Here is a 21578-nt window from a genome sequence, read left to right as displayed (position 1 = left end):
CCTTCCGCACCCCTGCTGTTCCCCCATACCTTCCTGTGCCCCCATATTCCCCATACCCCCCCTCAGACTCCCTCACACTCCATCCCACATTCCCATCCTTCTCATACCCTACCCCTCCCCCGACCCCCTCCTTCTCCTCACACACCTGGGGCCCTGTTCCTACCATTCCAGGCGGTGTTTTCTCCAGTAACAACTTCCTGGAATCCTTGCCCAGATACCACACTGTAAAGGCTGGAGTTGGTCCAGGGAAGTAGTAGCAGTGTGAGGAACAGGAGAGTCCTAGGGTGCATGCCTGTGATAGCAGGCTCCGGGCTCCACCCACCCTTGTTTTCACTTAGTCCTGTTGGGTATAGTTCTGCAATAGGAGCCAGGCCTCAGGTAAGCAAAACCATTGACCAAGATGAGGCAGTGAAGGGACTCACATGTCACAAATAGGTCTCTGACAGTGCTGTGTGAACAGTAATCAGATAAGAACGGTTGAGGATCTGTGTGGTGTACTGCGGGGAAAGCCAGCCAGTGCACAGTGAGTGGACAGGTATAGGAGGCTGAGGAGCACACCTGCAGAGCCCAAATCCAGTGCGGGAAGGACCTCAAGTTGTCGACTAAGCAATTAGAGGTGCCGCAAAGATGAGGGCGTGGTGCGCGCCTTCATGTGACAGCTGTCACTGAGATTGATGACTAAGTTGTCATCAGGGAGATCACACAGTAGAGGGACGGAGGGTCTCCCACTGAGTGTTACAGGATTTAAGGGAAGGTTGGGGCTCTCACTGTTCTGACAGCCTTAGAGTAATGCATAGTTGTGTAGAAAGAGGTCCTGGCCAGTTCTGGGCTGAGAAGTGGATCCCAGGTCCTAAGTTGAAGTTCCATCAAGTTAAAGATTGAATTTCATAGTCATAAATCTCATTCTTCAAGTCATTGGAGTTCAGGCTGCCCCTCTATGAATGTCCCTTAGATCTTCTGAGAATGATTCTTACTGAATGAAATAACTTGTAAAAAGCAAGGCTAGAGGTGCGGCTAGAGGCAAGTGGTAGAGCAGATAGGCCAACCAAGCAATGCAGAGCAAGTATGAGGTGCTGAATTTGGCAAAAAGAAAGAGCAGCAGTGATTCAGAGGAGGATGGGTACAGCATGCCCTGGGAAGAATGCTGACTACACCATTTCCCATGGCCTGACCATCTCAGCAGCCCAAGTTGTCTTTTCTCCAAGCCCTACTGAAAGAGCCAAGGACTAGAGCCTGAGTATTACCAGGTGTTACAAACTAGTGCTCTGGTCCCTCAGTGCAGATGTGTAGCACCTCCCTTGCCTTGTGTGTGAGGCCCTCAGATTAGAGACGCTACAAGTGTGGTAGCTAGCACATATACATCTTGTTTGGCTTTGATTTGCTACTTCTAGGATTTTATATGAAGATACACTATTTTTTTCCAATTCCCTAAGGATAATAGGATATAAGTAAAAATAAAAGCAAGTGTTTAATATTCTGGTTTTACCATGAATTAACCCTACATATAATTTTAAGTATATAAACACTTATCAACACGTGTTAAAATTGTGTGATCCACTGAGCATTTCCTTGCCCTTAATTTTGGAAAAAGTCTGCCTCCCACATGGCACCTCCATAGCAAGGTAAAACTGAATGTGACTTATTGTTGAGATATAGTGAAAGGTGTCACTCTGGAAGTTGGGTGGCATTGTGGGAAAAGCAAGTCATCTGCAGTATTCAAAATAAAGGAACATGAAGTAAGATCTGGATTTTGGTGAGCAGTATTCATGGCTATAGTTGTTGACAGCAGTGGAGACTACAGCATGCTGTCTCTCAAGTTGTAGATGCTCACACCTGTGTGTATGGATGGTATAGCCATTTGAGTAATGGCTGTACGTCCTGAGCTTCATGGTTTTCCCCATTGGCGGTCTTCTTGGATTCATGCATCCATGGATACCAGAGATCTGTGTCTGTCCTCCTGTGTGTGTTCTGGGTGGGACAGACACCAGAAATGTCACAGTGATAAATTACAAGACGTGTTGACCATGAACAGCTGGGTGTCTGGATCTGAAGTCTGCTTCCCTGTCCCAGCTCTGTGGACTTAGCTTACAGGCAGGCCTGTGTGTGCACAAGTCTGGTCCTCAAGTTCACTAGAGGCGTAGGGGAGCCAGCTGGGGCTGGGCTCCCATCTGTGGCCCCTGCAGCTCCAGAACACAAATCACTTCTATTCGTATGTAATTTACACCAAGGAACTTAAGTTTGTGCTTCTGCTTATCTATGCTGCACATAGCTCACCCTGCTGTCAAATCTTGTCTCAATAGATCAAATATTTTGATAAAAGAAGAGACTATTTGAAGTTTAAGGAAAAATTTGAAGCAGGTGAATTCCAGCCTTCAACACCAACTTCAACGTGAACTTCCCATAAGGACTGAAGTGATTCTTTCTGCTCATTCAGAGATGTGGTGCCAATTCTGGAGCAGTGGTCACACGACTCGATTCCTGTCAGTGCTGTGATCTGTGTAAGGCACTCGGGAACTGAGATCACCAAGGAACAGAAAGAAGATGCCCATCTTTCAAATGAACTGAGGGATAATAAATATGCTTAATCGTCATCTAGTAAGAAATTTAAGAAAAAAATTAAAGTTTATTATAAAAACAATCATTTCCCTTTTCTGGAATGGGAACAAGAATTAGGCAAATATTTATAGTTGACACTTAAGACACTAAATAGGTTGTCATGTACGCTGGAGTTTGCATTTAAACAAAAACTGGTGCTTGATTGGTGTTAGAACTCTGTGTCAGAACCCCATGTGGACAGGCGTACATGGATGGAGGGGACAGACATGAGGACTCCTCACCCGTGTGTGCGCACAGGGCCTGCGCACACAGGGCTCTGCAGCAGCCAACGCAACAGCAGAGAGCCATGCAGCTCCAGCTCGTGGCATCTAGCAAGGCTCCTGGAAGAATGCAGGATGAGCTTGGAGCATCATTGTGTAATGTAGAGAGAAGGTGCTAGGAAATCATGCCCGACCGAAATAATGGGTGAGGACATGTCTTCTTTCCATTAGAATTCTTGCAAGTGTAGAGGAAATGAGTGAGGTGGTATCACCATTAGAACACCACTGTTATAGCTGGTGCCCGCACATGGGAAAGCCAGAGGACAAAGCCTAAGTCAGTGAATTCTATCTGTCCCAAGGATCTCCCCTAAAATAGCAATTAATTACTGTGGTAGTCTTGAGACACCCCAAGTACCTTGCTACCTCTCCCTGTAATGGGTGCTTTCCCTCCCCTGTGTGACTGGGCTGAGTGGCACTGCTAACTGCAGATGGTGGACACACACCTGGCATCCTGGGTCTATTTGAAGAATGAGGTGTAAGAGTAGTTCCAGTCCTTTAGGTGTGTGTTACAGGTAGTATTTGTTATCAGACACCCTCGTGAGCACAGGTGTAGGAGAAATTTCATGACTTTAGAATTGAACGTTAACTCATAGAGAGCTGGCTTGGCACTTTGCCAAATGATTTTCCAGGATGAGAATTAGAGTGCAGAGCATGGAGCTGGGCCCTGCAGCCAGACCTGACCACTGTGGGCCAGAGACAGCTGACCCCTGAGAGAGCCACTCAGGACCTCCCTGCTAACTCGGGGGACCCTCAGGGTAAAAGCTGTCTGCCCAAAACTAGTTTGTAGGAAGGACACATTTTTTAAAAAAACATTTATTTACACAGTTAAAATTTCTACTAAAAAGGCATTCCAAGTTTGCTAAGTGTTATTAAAAGGTAGAACAGGCACCAGTGGCTTATGCTTATAATCCTAGCCTCTCAGGAGGCTGAGATAGGAGGACTGAGCTTCAAAGCAAGCCTGGGCAGGAAAGTCTGAGACTAACCACCAAAAACCCAGAAGTAGAGTTGTGGTAGAGCTCTAGCCTTGAGCAGAAAAGCTCAGGGACAGTGCCCAGGCCCTGAGTTTGGCCCCAGGACTGACACCCAAAAGGGTGACTGGCACAGGTAAATTAAGGCACGAGAAATGCTTTGGTATTCTGTCCTCAGACTGAGTCTGGTCTCAGCTGGCGCTCTGCTCTGGGACAGGAGGGGCGTGCCCGGCCTGCCTTGCCCACTGCCGAGTGTACTCCCAGATCAGCAGCGCTGCGCTCACGTGCACGTTCAGGGACCGGACCACACCCTGCTGCGGGATCTCCACACACACGTCCAGCTGCTGGATCAGCCTGGCTGGGATCCCTTCCCGTTCATTTCTGTAGAAGAAGAAGCCGTCAATTCCCTCACACCACAGGCTAATGTCTTCCCTTCTATTCTTGGAAGGTTTTAATGAGAACCAGCGTGATAGGTGAAGTAGCTAAGCTCCAGAGGTGTAAGAGCAAGAGGCTGACGTGCCTGGCTGTCACCGGAGCAGCCTGCTGGTGAACTGAGGAGAACCAGGGGTCTCCCACCAGTGTCACAGATTTTCAGATTCCACTAACGGCCATCTGGTCTGGGTGACCACAGGACATGGAGTCTCACCATGGGACAGGCCCCGGGAAGTGCCTCACCCTAACAGGAGCAGCGACTTCTCGGGGAAGTAGTACTGGTCGAGGCCTGAGCTTTGGGCTGTCTGCTCCACTCCGATGATGGTGTAGCCTTCTGACTTTTTCTGCTGCAGATAATCAACCAGCTGTGCTGGCTTCACCTTGGCAGTGGTGTGAAAGGAGAGTCATGTTAATGAAACCCTTCCATGACAGCTGTGCTTGGACTAAGACCAGGGCAGTGACAATAGAAACTAAACTGGTTAAACAAGAACTAAATGTTATTTAAAAGAACTTCCCTCAACATCAAAGATTTCTAAGAATCATGCCTAAATAGAGGTATAACTACACATTTTACTATCTTAAAAAGAGCTACATGATTGATGGTTTCTAAAAATACAAGAGAAATGCAATAAAGGAACCTAAGAACAAAGTGAAACTGTACTTTTGAGGCAGTACTGGGATTTGCACTTCCCAGGCAGGTGAGCCACTCTGCCAGCCCTGTAGTGTATTATTTTTAATTTACCGAAGGCTGACTCAGCCAGGTGCTGCTGGCTCAGACCTGTAATCTAGCTATTCAGGAGATCCAGAGAACTGCAGCTCATGGCCAGCCCAAACAGAAAAATCTAAACAGATTTCATCTCCAAAATAACCAGCAAAAGGCCAGACTGGAGGTGTGGCTCAAGTAGAGCATTAGCCAAGTAAGCAAGCCAAGTAAACTCAAGATCCTGAGTTCAAACCCCAGTACTAGCAAGAAGAAAAAAGCTGAATCCTTAAAATTATTAAAAGGTAACAACCAAGCCAAGTATTGTCACAAACAATTTAGTGAAGCTTTTCCTACCCACCTCCAGGAGAGGAAGCCACTGTTCTGCTGATACGCTGAGGTGTTGAAACTGCTTGTCATGGACACACTGGAGGCTGCCCACCACTAGCGCTGCAGCCCCGAACACCTCGCAGGTCCGGCACAGCCCTGCCCGGAACAGCTGTATGTCACCCCGGGCACCCACCCACGCGAGGCTGGCTGTGTCCCCTCTCCCTGCAGCTCTCCAGAGGGCGAGGCATGGGCACAGCCAGAAAGGGTGATGGAAGGGAAACAACAAGCTGCCTAGAGACTACCACTTCACCTCCTAAGTTGGTGGGCTTGTCAATGAGCGAGGCCACCACAATCAGTCTACCCACAGCCTTCCCAAGCCGGGCAGCTCGGTCCTGGGCCTCAACTTCCAGCTCTGCATCCAGGGCACTCAGTCTCCATGGGATGATCTTCTTCTGTACATTGGTCCCCTCCACCTGGCTGTCCTCACCAGCTGGAGAGCCTAGCAGGGAAGGGAAGCAGCACCAATGTGCACGAAGGTTTAGTGGCTCAGAAGATGACTTCTTTGGGGAAAAGTATTACTTTGAACTCGGGGCCTCATGTCTGCCAGGCAGGTTGCTCTACTACTTGAACCACAACTTCAGGTTTTGTGTTTTTGCCTACACTGGCCTCCCAATCTCTTTCTCCAGTGTAACTGAGACTACAGACATGCACTACCATGCCCAATTCAATGAGATTTAATTGAATTTTAACAGAAGAGCTTTACTTGGGTTCCAATGTGTCATTTTTTAACAGTAATTTTTAATCTTCAAATGTCTTAGAAGCATGGGTGAAGTGGTAGAATACCAGCCTAACGAGCAAAGCCTCCAAGGCTCCCAAAGAAAAAGGGAAGGAGGGAGAGGGTTAACAGCACAGGGCAGGCAGAGGTGGGGATGGAGGCGGAGACAGATGACCAAGAGCTCTGCTCTGCTCCTGAGGACATGCAGGTGTCAGTTTGGCCCTTCAGAGAACTTGTAATTTACAGATCTACCTAGCAGAACAAATACTAATTTATAATCCTATTGGAAGGAGAAGTTTTATGTAGAGCAGATTCAGCCCTGTGAAGCTTTCTGCAGCAAAGTTAACTCACAACTAAAAGTCCTGCTCCGAGCCACGCTGTGAGCTCTTCTGCCCCCTCTCTACGCAGAGGCAGCACGTCCAGGTCAGTGCTAAAGTGACATTACCAACACCATTCTAGGTCACTGGAATTGCTGAAGTGGAGCGTCTCACCTGCATCCTGCTGAGAGCAGTCTCCTGGACGTAGATCCTGGAGCAGAGTCCGGGAGAGGTACCACTGGGAGCCTGCATCGGAAGGCACGTCTGGGAAGCTACAAAATTTGCCAAGGGATAGCCACTCCTCCTCCACCATGCCCGACAGCCGCGGGAGGGTGTAAAATATGGTCTGCAAAGAGAATTGTGCTGAACATGAGGTGCAAGCTAATTATGATTATGGATGGACTCTTTCCAAGCCATGGCATCCACTCCCTTACATGTACCCCCTCGTACCCACTCCTCATCAACTCTAAGGAACTAGAGGATTCATTCAGGGAGTCCCGAGAACCCCAGGGGTCTACGCGGGCACCTTGCCTTTATGGAACACCCCACTGTGCTAATATAGTAAAGCTCACTCCTCAGGGGAATGTGTCATTTTCTAGTGAGGGACACATTTGGGTTAAAAGAAACTTGCCCACAGCCAGACTACCAGACACCTCCATGAGCAATGAGCACTCACATTCAAGCTCCTCTCACCACCCTGAAAACTCAGAATCTGAGTTCTTGCTTAATTTTACGATTTGCTGTGTGACTGGGTAGCCATGTAACCTTTTCTGGCTCTGTGTGTGTGTGAGATGCTGGACTTGAACTCAGGGCCACAGACACTTTCTTGCCTTGGCTGGCTTTGCACCACAATCCTTAGATCTGAGCCTCCTCAGTAGCTAGGATTATAAGCATGAGCCATTGTTTCCAGCTTAACTCTCTCATTTTTAATGGAAGGATAAAACAAGATTAAAAGCACGAGAAGCTGGGAGGGTGTGAAAGTGCACACCTATAATCCCAGCCACTTGGAGGAAGACTGGGAGTCTGAGCCAACCGAAGCACAGTTGGCAAAAACAAAACACAAGCTCTGATCATATAAGCCATTTCAAAATAGACTTCAGGAAATGGAAACAAGGTTTTTTTCTTTCTTGTTTTCTTTTTGTCTTGTTAGTTCATTTATCCGTCTTTGGGAGAGACAAAGGATGAACAAAAATGTAGCAGCAGTACTCATGGATACTACGTTGAAAATAAACTAAACTTGTGGGGGGACAGGAGAATAAACTAGGTGTGCCAGGTGTAAGTGCACACAGCCTTGCTTTTGTGCAAGTTCTTTACAGGAAAGTTCTGGATCAAATGCAGCCTGTTGTGACTAGAGGTGAGAGAGGAAGCACTATGCTTCATGCACACTTCAGTGAGTGCACACTGAATTAACTTGCATCAGGTGTAGTAAGGGTTACGGCTCTCAGTCATGTAAACACTGTTATGGCTGGTGAGGTGCTGTTATTGGCCACATAATTTTTATCATCCAGATCCTAATGTGCCATTAAACAAAGGGCTGATCTGTCTGTTGACAGTGGGCTTCAATACAACAAAATCTCCCCTTTACAAAGGTTCTGTACAATCCGATCTGTTAGTTAAATCTTCCTTTCTGGTTTACAGACACTGCCAGAGAAATACCAAGTGGAAATGACTAGCCAACTTTGTGCTTAGGAGTGAGAAACCACTTTGACAAAATTCGCCAAAAACTTTACAATGCTCTGGGAATGTGGGGGGTGGAGAGTAGGGGTTGGCCATGGACTCTGGGCAGTGAGGGAGAAGGGAAGTCTGGGGTCAAGGACTCCGGGAGAATCTGTACACGACCTCCACTTGCCTACCTCCAGACAATAGTCCTCCAGCGGGTGGAACCGTGCAAAGAAGAAGTGCTCCTGGATGCGCTGCCAGTTCCTCCTGGCATTCCTGTGGATGGACAGACAGAGGGACAGCTGGGCTGAGGTGGGGGCCCTGGGCAGGAGGACACAATCTCTCATCCTAATGAGGTACTGCCCCATTTCCAGAGATGTTCACCCTAGGCTTGTACCTGTCTCTAATATCCACATATCTTCAATATTTCACTATTTTTACTTTTGTGAGAACTGTAGACAAACCCAGCCCCCAACCTCCCAGGCAGGGAGCCCTACATGGGGGCTCACATCATGAAAAGTTCACATCTTGAAGTGAAACTCAAAGTCGAAAAATGAAATTAAGTAACTGTTTTGAAGACACAAAAGCCAGTAACTCAGCAAGCCTTTCCCTCAGCCATCTGTCTGGCAGGGCGTGAAACTAAAACCCAGTGTGGGGGATGCAGATGCAGATGTAGCCTGTGGCCTGCTGACACCAGGAAAACTTGGGGGAGGAGTCCCTAGCTCCGCCTGTCAGAAGAGCTCTGTCCACGAGGGAAAGCCATTACAGAAGTCACTAAGCCAGGTGCTGGTAGCTCAGGCCTGTAGTCCTAGCTACTCAGAAAGCTAAGATCTGAGGATCATGGTTCAAAGACAGTGAAAGCCTGTGAGACTTATCTTCAATTAAGTACCAAACATGCTAGAAATGGAGCTGTGGCACAAGTGTTAGAGCAGTAGCCCTGAGCAAAAAAATCTCGGGGGACAGCGCCCAGACCCTGGGTTCAAGCCCGAGGCCTGGTATGCTCATTTGTGTGGGTGCATGTGCACTCATCCACTCCCTACCTGTCTGTATGTACAAACACATGCTGCTTGTGTGAGCCCCTTGAGAAAAACATCTGACAATGATTCATGTGATTCTTAAATGCACCAACTCCAGCAGCCCTGAGAGGCGATTAACATAATAAGCAGGAGGAGACAACGCCTTGTAGACAGGAAGGCACCACCGGCTCCCTGAGTTGCTCTGCTCCTGTCATTGGCCACACCACTTCTACTGATGCCTTTTCTCCTCTGGAAGGTTCCTACACACTTATCCAGGAGCTCTGTACTAAGCAGGCAGAGGCTGCCAGAGGGTTCTGTGCAGTCTCATGGTGTGGGATGCCTGCCCTGTGCAAGCTGTCCCTTCCCCCCAACCCCCCCCCCCTCCAAGCCTCTGCTGCCACCTGAACGAAGCTGCCAATGAGCCAGAAGTTATCGTGGGAACGGGGAAGGGCAGATTAACAACAGGTCATGGGGGGCAGAGAGCAGGAAGGTGACAAATCTGCACCCCAAAGACAGCGGCTGGCACTGGGCTGGCCCATAGCACAGTGACGCCCAGGAAGGAGAGGCCAGCATCCCCTCACTCCTCCATCCTCTCCTCACTCCTCCAGGCTGGGGCATCCCTACCCTGCAGCATGCAAGCTTTCTGCCTGGCTGAGGCTGCGCTCGATCACCAAGGTCCATGCAGCACACTCCTCTACGCCCATCGCTCGACACATCTGCCAGACTTTCTTGAGGGCGACCAGCGCATACAGCCGGACACTGAAGTTGTGGCTGAGACACCACTGCAGGGCGACGGCAAGGGCCTGCCGCAGCACGGGCTTCTGGAGAGAAAGCAGCTCTGTGTCACCAAGGACCAAGATGGATCCAACCGCGGGCTGCACCAGCGACAGCCAGCCCGCTGACGAGGGGGAGGGCTCCCATGCTCCCTCCTGCAGACTGGCTCTCAGGTCTGAGCCTCTTCTCAGCACTCCTGGGTTAGCCCCTTGGACAGGCCTGAGCGGAGTGCCAACCTCCTCCATCTCTCAGTGCCAACCCTGGGCTGCCAGCGTTAGCACTGTCCCGGAGAGACCCAGCTTTTGGTGACCTTGCGGTCATCTCAAGGTCACCACGCAAGACCCACCCCACCACCCCACCTCTTCCTTGATTCTGAGCTCCTGTCCTTGTCAGCGGTGATGGGGCCACAGACAGTGAGGCAGTGACCCTGGGTCCCCTCCTGGAACCCTGGTCCCTGAAGCCTAGAGGATGGACGGGAGGGCCCTTCAGAGAGCTCTGCAGCACACATGTGACCTCTTCACCAGTGCCTACCACTCAGGACCTTTGCTGCGCCCCAAGGGTCAAGCACAGCATTTCACCTACACTACTTTCAATCTGCATGGTTTGACAGCATGGGTTTGTCCTTCCAATGATCCATCTACTCCCTAACGGGGAGGGAGGCCAGCCTGAGCACCGAGGCGAGAGGATGCCTGTCCCGAGGCAGTGCACCAGCCAGCCTCCTTTGCTGTGCCCCAGCCCCGGCTCTGCCGGGGGAACTCTTGCCTGGGCCACACTGCCCTTAGGCACGGCCCGGTTGTTCACCTACCCCTCGGGCCCAGGCCTCCTGTCACCTCCAGGGGAGGAAGGGTCCTCTCCAGACCGCTCCTCTGTGGGAAAGGGTGAGATGACATCCACCCAACCACTGAGTCCAGTAAGACAAGTCCTGAAGATCCCAGTACCACGTGCAGGACATGGTGAACCCACAAGTCCACAAACTTGGGCAGACTGACACGCAGGCAGTGCTGATGTCACCGCATGTTTGTGTCGGAGGTGCATCATGGCCAGAAGAGAGGAAAAACAAATCACAAAAAATATAACCAACACCCTGCACATTCCAAACTTACCTTTTCTGGAATATTCTGAATGATGATGCCCAAATGTGACAGGACAGATAAAAATGTACAAACGCTTGTTTTCAGTTTTTCTTCACCCTGAAAGAGTTGACAGACAAGAATTCAAGCCACTTTCTGAGGCCCGGGGCTGGATTCTGGGAAGGCGGGGGTGAGAGGCAGCCCGATTGAGGCAACCATGATCTGCAGCGACCAAATCAAGCAGGAGGAGATGCTCCCCTCAGTCAGTGGGGGCCCACGAAGCACCCAGCAGTGCAGACACAACAAAGTGCACGAGAGCCCCGTGCATCTCCTGGCTGTGGCTTCCTCAGGGAGCCCATGGGGTGACTAGAGGGGATGAGGGGGCCCCGTGGGGAGGGAACAGGAGAAAGCAAGATGAGTAAAGGCACAGAGGCAAATACAAGGCAAGTGGGCAGGGCGCAAGGACGCACGGTCCAAGACAGCAGGGTAAGGCTCTGTTAAACACACAGGCATACCAGGAGCCAAGTGACAGTCAAAACCATTCCCCAGTCCAAAACAATACAACCATTTCCTTACTTACAGATGAAAAGCAATCCCAGAACTTTTGAAGAAACTGAGGGAATGTATGGAGCAGCAATATGATAACCCATTCCACAGAGTATTTTATGGAAGCCTGGTTGTTGGTGAAGCCAGCCTGGAAAATCTTGTCAATAATTCCACTCAAGAAGTTCTAAGAAAAGCAAAATTCATGCATTAAATTGTTAGTGATATTTTTCACTGATTTCAGTGAATATTAGCTGAAGTGAAACCACGTAAACCATCCTATAATGCCAGCTCAGTGTCCTCAAAACATCTCAGTAACCCCATGGCAAGCACAAAAATGTAATTTTTTAAGCAGAATACTCTCTTACTTTTAAGACAGATAGCATGGTTGATTCGTATGAAGAGATATGCCAAAGGTGTGAGGAGGATGACTCCTACCTGGTCCAGTCTGGGGAGAAGGACAAGCAGCGTCTGCCATATGCGGTTCTTCACCCGGTGCTGCAATGAGTTCTCATAGTACCGAGTTCTGGACGTGGACACTAGCTCATCCTACAGGGAGGGGGGCTGGGTTAAACTCTCATTCATGACTAGTGAGAACAAAGTGAACACCACCTTGAAACTGACCGGCTTCACCTGGGCACGGAGGCCTTCTCTCTACTCACACAGGAGTAAAAGATAAAGAATGATGACTTTGAAAATCTTTCAGAACACCAAGCCCTAAGCTTGGGATTGGGGGAGGGGGAGGGAGGGAGAGATACGGCGGGGAGACAACACAGGGACTTCCCATGTATGCCCCCATCCTATTTGGTTGCAATACCCTTTGTAATCTGACAGGCAGAAGGAAGACACCAAGTGGGCGGCGCAGTGCCACCTCCAAACTCCAGGTGGCAGCACCCTAACCCTGCCTTCAAGGCTCAGCTTCAAGTCCTACTAAAGGGAACAGAGCCGCACATGGCTTCACCCCCTTTCCATCTCTACTAGGATGCAACAAACTCACTCTTCAGACAGCATAACGTCCTTTATAAATGATTCAGCAGGCTCAAAGAAATCTAGTTGCCCGTTGCCTCTGAATGGGAAGCACTATCCTTAAGCCTTCCATGACAGTACACTTATGGGATGCCACATGGTAAGGCACAGCAGGCAGCAAAGCCCCAGGTGGGCTGCTCTCAGTCCCAGACTACAGAGGGCAGCTCCTCACACTGCCATTTCCCAACCCTTCCAGATTTATTACTTTTTGGGTTTTGTTAGCACTGGGGTTTGAAGTCAGCCCTGTTAAAATTCTTACACAAAACTGTAAGGATCTGACACTGTAGACAGTTACTGCTAAGACATAACTGAAAATATAGAACAGCAAATTCATGTTTTCTTCTGACAGGTTCTAGCAACACAAAAAGCAAGCTCTGGACAATGACTTCTTAAAAGCAAAAGTAATTTAAAGTAAAACAAAGCATATTTACTTTATCCAATAGCTTGATTACAAGCTCTTCCATAAATGACCTGTGGAAAATGTTGGAGCCATCCAATAAACATAAGAATTTGACAGCACAAATTCTCACATAACAGTCTTCTCTTCTGGTGCTAAAAATACAAAATTACAAACTACGTTAGTACATTGTAGAAAGAAAAAACACACTGATTACCAGTTTCAAAATACAACACCACCACTACCCCTTCCCCCCCCCCCCACACACACACAGAGTCTACCACTAACCAGATCACACTTCACAGGAATTCTGGATATAGGACTACAGAAGACAGGAACCCCACAACAGGAGAATGTGGGCAGCAAATGCACAAACTTGCCCAGGCCTCTGACCCCAGCTCCAGGACTGCTCAGAGAAGACAGGCAGAGCTCTGCTTGCTAGGGCGCTGGGGATGCACACCAAGCTCCACCCTGCTAGGGGGCTGGAGGTGCACACTGAGCTCCATGCTCCTCCCAAACGCCCTCCCTAGGAGCACCCTCTCCCACCCAGTCAATTGCTATTTCAACTGCAAAGAAATGTTTTGATCTAGCTACGAACATCTGTCCAGCAGAAATTGAAGTTTCTGGCAAGCAGCCACTACAAAATGTCACTTTTCAAAGAAAGGGGTGTCATTGTCCAAAAATAAATGTACTCTTGACTTATGTAACTGTAACCTCTCTGTACATCACTTCTATAATAACAATAAAAAATTGTCACTTTTATTGCAACAGCCAAAAGAAGAAAACACCCCACAATTAACAATGAGAATTATGCATATATTAAATGAATTTCACATTCTCAGAATAAGAAATGCTTTTGTGACAGGAATACATAGTAATACAATATCCTAAACACTAAGCCCAGAATATTCATTTTATCTTCTTTGTCACACACACACACACACACACACATACAACTTTTGAAATTGAGATGAAAAAATAAAACTTGAGCAAAACATTATTAGACAAGCTCCAAAAGCAAAAATTAAAAAAAAAAAAAAAAAAAGCTATCCTCAAAGTCAAACCTTACAGCCTGTCACCAAACTCACTGGCTGCAGATGGATCCTTCCCTGTCAATCATGCTTCAGTAAAGGGGTTTTAAAAAACAAAAACCACCAGGTGCTGGTGGCTTATGCCTATAGTCCCACCTACTCAGGAGGATGAGATCTGAGAATCGTGGTTCGAAGCCAGCCTGGACTGGAAAAGTCCATGACTCTTATCCCCAATTAACCACCAGAAAGTGTGAAGGAGAGATATGGCTCAAGTGGTTGAGTGCCAACCTTGAGCAAAAAAGCTCAGGGACAGAGACCAGGACCTGAGTTCAAGCCCCAGGTCAGGACTGGCAGGAAAACAAACACTATAGAGCCTACCTACAAGGAGAAGCTATATGCATGTGCAGCACATGGTTCGTTATTGAATGTCAATGCTGCATAGTGCACTCTGCAGCTGGTAGAGGGACTGAGGAACAAAGCGCCTGTGCTGAGCTCCTCCCCAAGGAAGAGGGTGGGTATTCAGGTCTCCAGAGCCAGAGCCTTATTTATACGGGACATTGCACGACATTTTGTTTTGTACTTAGGTTAAACTCGGCCTCAGCATCGCTAACCCAGTGCTCTGGAGCCATGCCCCAATCCTTCTGCATTTGTGGTTTGCTTTTTAGGTAATGTTTCGAGCTTTTGCTCGGGCCAGCCTTGAACTGAGATCTGGCTACCTCCACCTCCCAAGTACCTGGGATTCCAGGTGTGTACACAGACCACACCTGGTGCATTCTTTTTTTAGGTTCATTCAATTTTAGTAGTGAAAGAGATGAAGGAAAGGTATTATCAAGGAATATAATTCTTTCTTAATATGCTTTTGAAAGTTTGCTATAGTTGCAGATGTCACCAGTGAACACTGCTTAGGTCTGACAAGTGCAGAGTGTCTGCCATGTGATGTCAGAACTGGCGCCTCTCTCCCACACAGATACAGGGGTGCAGCCAGGCACAGGGAGCACTGCCACACCACACTTACCTTTCCATGACGACATTGGCCGCACAGCCCGGTCCCAGGCTTTCTATGAATGTCTGGACATCCTGAATAAGTCTTTACATTTTAAAAAACGTGAAAAAGCATCAGTATGGAAAGAAAACAATGAATATCCCAATGTTAAATTAACTAACATTCGATGCCCTTCTCACTGAAGGGCTCACAAAGTGAAGACACCACTCTTACCAAGGGGGACGACTGTAATACTAGCACCTCACCTTTGATCTCGGCGGAACACAGGTCCAAACACGCAAGCCTCCAGGACAAGCTCGCAGTAACTCTTGGCCACCGACAGAGATCCCCGGGACGCACTGGCAGCCGACAAAGCCCAAGAACGGCAGCAATGAGTTATCAGCACGTTGAAAACGCCTGTTTTCACAGCTGACATTTCAATGACCTTGTGCATGATCTAGAATAAGTACAGTGATCATGTCATCCTTTGACCAATGTAGTTTTTCAAAAAACTTCTATGCTGCTAAAAACAGTTCAAATGGCTTCAAATGAGTTTCAATGTGACTATAAGTGGTCTGAAAATATAAAATTCATTACTGAGCACAACTTTGCAAGACGATCAATAATCAGAGCAGAGATTTTTTTTTTTGTCCGTCCTGGGGCTTGAACTCTGGGCCTGGGCACTGTCCCTCAGCCCTTCAGCTCAAGGTGAGCACTCTACCACTTGAGCACCACTTCTGGTTTTCTGGTGGTTCATTGGAGATGTGTGTCACAGACTTTCTTGCCAGGGCTGGCTTTGAACCATGGTCCTAAGATCTCAGTCTCCTGAGTAGCTAAGATTACAAGCATAAGCCACTGGCGTGCAGCTAAGCATGGATTTTTTTTTAAATTCTTAGTAGTGCCATTAAGTACAACGTTACTAATGTATTTACAGTGGATATTCACCTAGAACTTCACAAGCCATGCAAGGGCCAAGGCAGCAGGGTGGAAATAGGACACGCTGTGCTACATCTTGGTTTTCTCTGTCTCCCTCAGGCAGGCAGGACAGGTCTCTAGGTACCTGGGGCAGGTAGGGGCCTGAGAGGCGGTGCAGCAGGGTTACTGGGAGGAGTGACTGGACCTCCACCTCCCCATCTGGCCCAGGAGGCGAGAGCCCCCAGGTAAGGCTCCTGAGGGAGGGGCCCATGGTAGGGGCTGTGGATCCAGGAACTCAAGTCTCAGGTAACATGGCATATTTGCATGCTGCCTTCACACATGCACAGTCCCTTTCTCATACTTCCAACCTCCTCAAGATGATTTCCTATGCCTAGAGAAGTCATTACCCACTGTTTAGGGAATACAAAACATTTTTCACATGCGATTTTCTGTCTGAATTTGTCAATATGGAGGGCTGACCTTGAATATTTTCTCCATGTAAGAAAAACCACGAAGCTCAGCTTCATAGGGCACAGGCAAGGGGTGTGTGCAGTCTCTGGGGACACTGGTCCTGCTACACGCACAGGGGCACCACAGTCCCGCTCCATGCAGACACCATGATTCCACAGGAGGAAACCTAGGTTTGCACACAGCTGCCAACTGCACTCAGAGTTGCCAATTCACAGCTGCCGAGCAGCAACTCATGGTTTTAGACACCGCAAGAACCAAACATGCTGGTGTGGGTATGTGAGAGGCTCCCGCACATGCCCCCCTTCCATGCCCTCCAGCATGAACGGGGCGACTGAACAGCGCAGGCAGCAGCCTCTCACCAAGGCCACCTCCTGGCTGCTGACCATGGTCACATGTGTGAGCAAGGGCACTCACCTCCTTTACTCTCAAGTAAGCCCGGCCCTTGACTTTCGCAGCAGCAGTAAGAACTTTGTCATCAAACACGAACTGAACAAAAGCTTTCAAGTTAGGCCAGAAGGTCAGCTGAGTGTTGCTTGAAGACGACGTAACCTTCCAAGCCACGTCAAAGGACTCTGCGCAGAGCGCTTCAGAGGAGGTCAGGAGCTGCAAGGAGAGCAGGAGGTGCTGGTTCCATGCCAGGAACTCCCCTTCCCCAAGGTGCCAGGCGCCAGCCTGCACTCAGCACTCTCACCCTGGGAACTAACATCTTCATACAGGAGAACACAGGCAAGACTCGGTCAGCAGGCAGGACCGCCAGCGCATCCAGTGCGGCCTGCAGCGTCCCAGCTGGCATCTGGACAGCAGGGAGAGAGGGCTCTGGGACATCGCATTCTGAGGCAGGTATGAGGGTGTGGTGATTCTTGAGCAGGAAGGAGAGGCAGACCCACTGGTCATGGATAAACTGTGCGGCTATCTTCCCCCATCCTTGTGATGATAAAGGGAATTCCTCAGAATAACTGAAATAAAAAGTGAATTGTTTACGCCATACTTACCCACATTTGTCTCCCCTGCCTTCACACACAGCACGCTAAGAGGAAAGTGCTGCGGTCTGCATGGTCTGCCTCAGCAAGGCCTGCATGGGGCTTCACTCCTGGGCAGGCAGCGCTAGGAAGGGGTTGGTGGGAGGGGCAGGTCTGGGGCAGTGCCATGAGTTCTTGCTCTGGAGGGGATGGGTATGGCAGCCACAGGAATGGGCTGAAGGCTGGGTAAGTGCCCACAGGAGCAGGCTGGTGCCGGCCAGGCTGCCCCTCTCCTGTCTACTGTGCCTGCTGCCCGTGTCTCCTCACCAGGAGGTGAACAGGGCCGAGCAGATGCCAGCCCCTGCTTTGGGGATTTCCTGTCTCTAGAATGGAAAACCACGTTCTACCTACTAATACATAAACCTTTTTCCCAGCTACCCAGCGACTGGGAGCTTTCACCTGACAAATGTGGCTCAGGCTAGCAGGCTTTGGACAAGAGCATGCCATCGTGCTCCCATCCCAGAGAACTCTGCCTCCCAGATTCTGCGAGGCAATGATAAAACCCAAAACAAGACCAAACCACAGGGCTTCCAACCTTGTCACAGGGAAGCCCCTCACCTACCTGCCACCTCCTAGGGAGCACGTGCTGCTCTGCTCCTCCACGCAGGGCTTTTGCAGTGTCTGGTTAAGCGGAAGAGCAGAAAGGAACCTGTCCACAGGCCCAGCACCGAGGGACTCCGGCCGTAGTGCAGGCTGCTGGTTAGCAGCCTTACAGACAGCGGCCAGGGCAGCCATGCTCACCGCTCTCTGGATCTGACGAGCGAGCATGGGCTCCTGAGAGGACACAGAGAGATGCTTTCCTGCAGACCACGTCTGCATGGTGAGGACCTGACAGTCCAGCATCCCCTTCCTCCGCCAGCTACGGAGCGTGGGGGAGACAAGGAAACCAGACACACGCCACACCGTTAACTCTACACACTGGATTTGAAGTGGGCTAAGAACTAGCACCACAGACTAGTCCCTAGAGCTCATGCATGTTCAGAGAGCAGCCTCTTCTAGTTCATACTGCCCTAGAACAGAGGCATGTTTAGAAAAGAAGGCTCTGGGTTAGAAACAAGTCTTCACCCAGCTGGGTGTACTCTTGGCAGTCACAAGCTCAGAGGGTGAGATGGAGCTGGGGCCTAAAGAGCTGGGTGCGAATCCTAGCAGGAGCTCCCCACCAAGTGCAGGCATGCTGTGCCCAGACTCCACACATAAAGTAGAGAACCACAGGTCACTGTGAAGACAGAAGCAGAGGAGAGCAAGAGACAGCAGAACACGGTCCAGGTAGAACCTAGAGGCAACCAAGGCAGAACCTAGACAGAACCTTGACACAGTTCTGGCAGCACACATGCACACACACCAACACAAGGAAAATGGAAGTCAACCCTGCTAACCTAGGTGGGAAGAACAGAGTAAGGAAGTAAGGACCTGCAAGAAAACAGAGCCTCCTATGATTCAGGGAGCACTGTGGAGGGGCTCCATGGTCTTGTGGAGCCCGGTAGGGGCAGCACCCTCCTGGTGGGGCCTGTAGGACGGAGGCTCAATGAGAAAAGTGGGTGGGGGGCTGTGGTAAGGGCCTCCATGTCCCCCAGTGGTTCCGGGAGCAGCATGGAGCACTGTGGTACCGAGAAGAAGGGTGGTGGGTGATGAGGACGGAAGCTGTGTCCGAGGGCTGCACAGAGAGGGCATTGGTGTTGGGCTCATGAGAAGGTCCTGCAGAGGGCCGCATGCAGTCTGTCTGTGTCTACATGACGATGCGTGGGATCTCCACATGCTGCTGTATGCTGTGCCAGGCACCTCAGTGCTTGCAGTGTCTGAACATAGCACTTCCACAAACATGCTCTATTGTTTCAAGGTATTGTGCAGCAACAGAATGTGCTCCACATACCCTGACAAAGCCACAGGCGGCTTACCTGTCCACTATCCATCTCCTGAAGATGGCGAATGCAAGCGTTCTCCAGAGGAGGAACAATTCTGCAGACGGGATTGCCCCTTTTCCACCCCACCTTCGCATGGAGGGTGGCGAGCCGGGTGAATACTTGCAGGTATAGCTGGCAGCGGTCCAGATCTGCAAGCTGGGCAGACACAAAAACCTGTGAGCAAGCCATGGGCCAGAGACTCCACAGCTCAGTCCAGTTTGGGCAAAAGTTAGAAGAGATCCCGTTTGAGCCAACAAACCAGGCACGGGAATTCACAAGTGCAATCCTGGCTACTTGGGAGATGTAGTTAAGAGGTTTGCATTCTGAGGCTGGCTCTGAGCAAAAATGTAAAACACTCTGAAAAATAACCAAGGCCAAAAAAAAGGTGTTGTGGCCCAAATGGTAGAGCACCTGCCCTAGCAAGTGAGAGGCCAAGTCCAACCCTTACCCACCCAAAGAAGCCACTGGTGACAGCCACCTCTGCAGCGGTCAGGCCTGCCCTGCACAGCCCCTCCTGTGCTCACACCCCTGCTCTCAGCACAATCACAGTTCATTTCTCACTCGCATCGTCTATCCCACACCCATTAGGAGACTGGAAGTGGCAGGAAGTGTGCAGCCCCGATTCTGACGCCCAGGGCTGGATCACAATCCCAGCACTCACCTGCCTCTGCCCCAGGCCCCTCAAGATGACAGCGGCCCAGCCTCCCAACAAGAGTACAATCTGCCAATATCCCAACCTAACGGGAGGGGAGGGGCAGAACCAACTGGTCACGGGTGCTGTGACCCATAAGCCCAGGTGGCTGTACCAGTCACTAGTTTGGGGATCTAGAGCAAGTGACTTCTTAATCTCTTCTGGGCCTCAGATTTCTGACCAAGAAAATGGAGTGATAATCTGTCCATCACAGGATTTTGAAAGACTTAAGGGGGAAAAAAGTACCCTAATTACTATGGTATGCTGATGGATCATTACCAGACTGTGGGCCTCCTAAGACATAGTGGGGTACAACACAACCCCAACACCCAGAGCCTGAGATAGGAGGACCACGGAATTCACTGTAACCACAGCACCCAGGAGCCTGAGACAGGAGGACCACGGATTCACCGCAACCCCAGTACCCGGGAGCCTAAGAAAGGAGGACCACTGAATTCACCACAACCCCAAACCTGGGAGTTCGAGACAGGAGGATCACTAAAGTCAAGGGGAGCCCTGACTACATAGTGAATTCAAGGCCAGACTGACTTACATAGCAAGACCTTGCCTCAAAACACATCAGAAAGTCCAGGAGAAAGGGAGGAGGTGGGCATGCAGGCAAGAGCGGATGACCTGCAGGGGAAGCCCTCATGAGACCAGGGGATAGTGCCAGGCACCTGGCTGTGGCATTCAGGGATGGCCTGGGAGGTTGAGGGCCAGGTGGCCTCTGGTCACTACACAGCGTGAAACGGGGCTACTGCCTGCTGGTTGTGTTCTCTCTGGGAACGAGGGGGGGAGAGGGAGCCACTGCCTGCTGATTGTGTTCTCTCTGGAAACGGGGCAGGGGGTGGGAGGGATGGGGAGGTCCATGCTGGTCTAGTCAGGACGGCCGAGGTGACAGGTCCTCCATCTACAGCCCAGTGGCCTGACACCAATACCCCCAAAACAGCCAGGGACTTCAGTACATATGTCAAACGAGGACTCATTCTCCTGGAGAAACGTAAGTCAGTGAATATGGCTCCTCTTAAAAGCTATCAAACTCTTTCACTGCACTAAGGATTCTCACAGCGAACTTATCAGGGCAAATTTTTACAACAATTTGAAAGTGGCATATAGAGGCTGAGCTTACTCTTCTATATTCTTTGTAAAGCCTTAGGTGACATTAAGTGTTTACTTCCTTAAGCAATTCTCTGCTTCATACTCTGAACAAAAATATTTGGGTTGTGTTATGAGTGTGTTATAAAGTGGATTCATTATACTTCTGTTTATTTTGTATTTTCCCACAATCGAAAAATAATATACTGAGAATAATAAAATGATCTTGGAGCAAAACCTAACAAGAGTTTGTGGGTGTGATGGGACTGCGAGCTAGAAGAGAAGCAGGGTGCAGCTGAAGGCTGAGTGTCAGTCAGTCTCCCTACCCAACTGCCAAAAGTCTTTCAGAAATTTTACACTTGCTTCCGTGAGCACACAAATGCACATAATCAGGCTTTCAGACAAAACTTCTCAGGAAAGTTTATCTTATGACTTTCTTGACACTCTGAGCTTTAGAGTTCTTCAAACTAACTGAATTAACACACAGGCTGTTATTTCAAAGCCTTCTTCACACTAGGCAAAGAACCAAGTGAGGAATGCCGAGAGAGAGAACAGACCACTGGCAGCGCACTGTGTGTTTACCTAGCGTT

General features: G+C 49.6%; 2 protein-coding genes across 2 annotated transcripts in view; one reads left to right on the top strand and one right to left on the bottom strand.

Annotated features, from left to right (window-relative positions):
* The window catches only part of LOC105984450 (cytochrome c oxidase assembly factor 6 homolog), a 3571-nt gene extending 933 nt beyond the window's left edge, over nucleotides 1–2638 (top strand). Inside the window, exon 2 of the mRNA XM_013014627.1 lies at nucleotides 2301–2638. Coding sequence (XP_012870081.1) covers nucleotides 2301–2393 — 93 coding nt within the window. The 3' untranslated portion in view covers nucleotides 2394–2638. The remainder of the gene's footprint in view (nucleotides 1–2300) is intronic.
* Nucleotides 2639–3931: 1293 nt separating this feature from the next.
* The window catches only part of Tarbp1 (TAR (HIV-1) RNA binding protein 1), a 47938-nt gene continuing 30291 nt past the window's right edge, over nucleotides 3932–21578 (bottom strand). Inside the window, exons 15-31 of the mRNA XM_013014566.1 lie at nucleotides 19197–19358; nucleotides 17864–18075; nucleotides 16974–17238; nucleotides 16697–16885; nucleotides 15163–15353; nucleotides 14930–15001; nucleotides 12918–13038; nucleotides 11899–12009; nucleotides 11498–11647; nucleotides 10951–11037; nucleotides 9698–9894; nucleotides 8252–8333; nucleotides 6573–6744; nucleotides 5617–5805; nucleotides 5338–5462; nucleotides 4520–4656; nucleotides 3932–4225 (exon numbers count right to left, since the gene is read on the bottom strand). Coding sequence (XP_012870020.1) covers nucleotides 4036–4225; nucleotides 4520–4656; nucleotides 5338–5462; nucleotides 5617–5805; nucleotides 6573–6744; nucleotides 8252–8333; nucleotides 9698–9894; nucleotides 10951–11037; nucleotides 11498–11647; nucleotides 11899–12009; nucleotides 12918–13038; nucleotides 14930–15001; nucleotides 15163–15353; nucleotides 16697–16885; nucleotides 16974–17238; nucleotides 17864–18075; nucleotides 19197–19358 — 2652 coding nt within the window. The 3' untranslated portion in view covers nucleotides 3932–4035. The remainder of the gene's footprint in view (nucleotides 4226–4519; nucleotides 4657–5337; nucleotides 5463–5616; nucleotides 5806–6572; nucleotides 6745–8251; nucleotides 8334–9697; nucleotides 9895–10950; nucleotides 11038–11497; nucleotides 11648–11898; nucleotides 12010–12917; nucleotides 13039–14929; nucleotides 15002–15162; nucleotides 15354–16696; nucleotides 16886–16973; nucleotides 17239–17863; nucleotides 18076–19196; nucleotides 19359–21578) is intronic.

Source organism: Dipodomys ordii, unplaced genomic scaffold, assembly GCF_000151885.1.
Source record: "Dipodomys ordii isolate 6190 unplaced genomic scaffold, Dord_2.0 Scaffold24, whole genome shotgun sequence".
In the NCBI taxonomy this organism is placed as follows: Eukaryota; Metazoa; Chordata; class Mammalia; order Rodentia; family Heteromyidae; genus Dipodomys; species Dipodomys ordii.
This window is presented reverse-complemented; position numbering and strand designations above follow the sequence as displayed.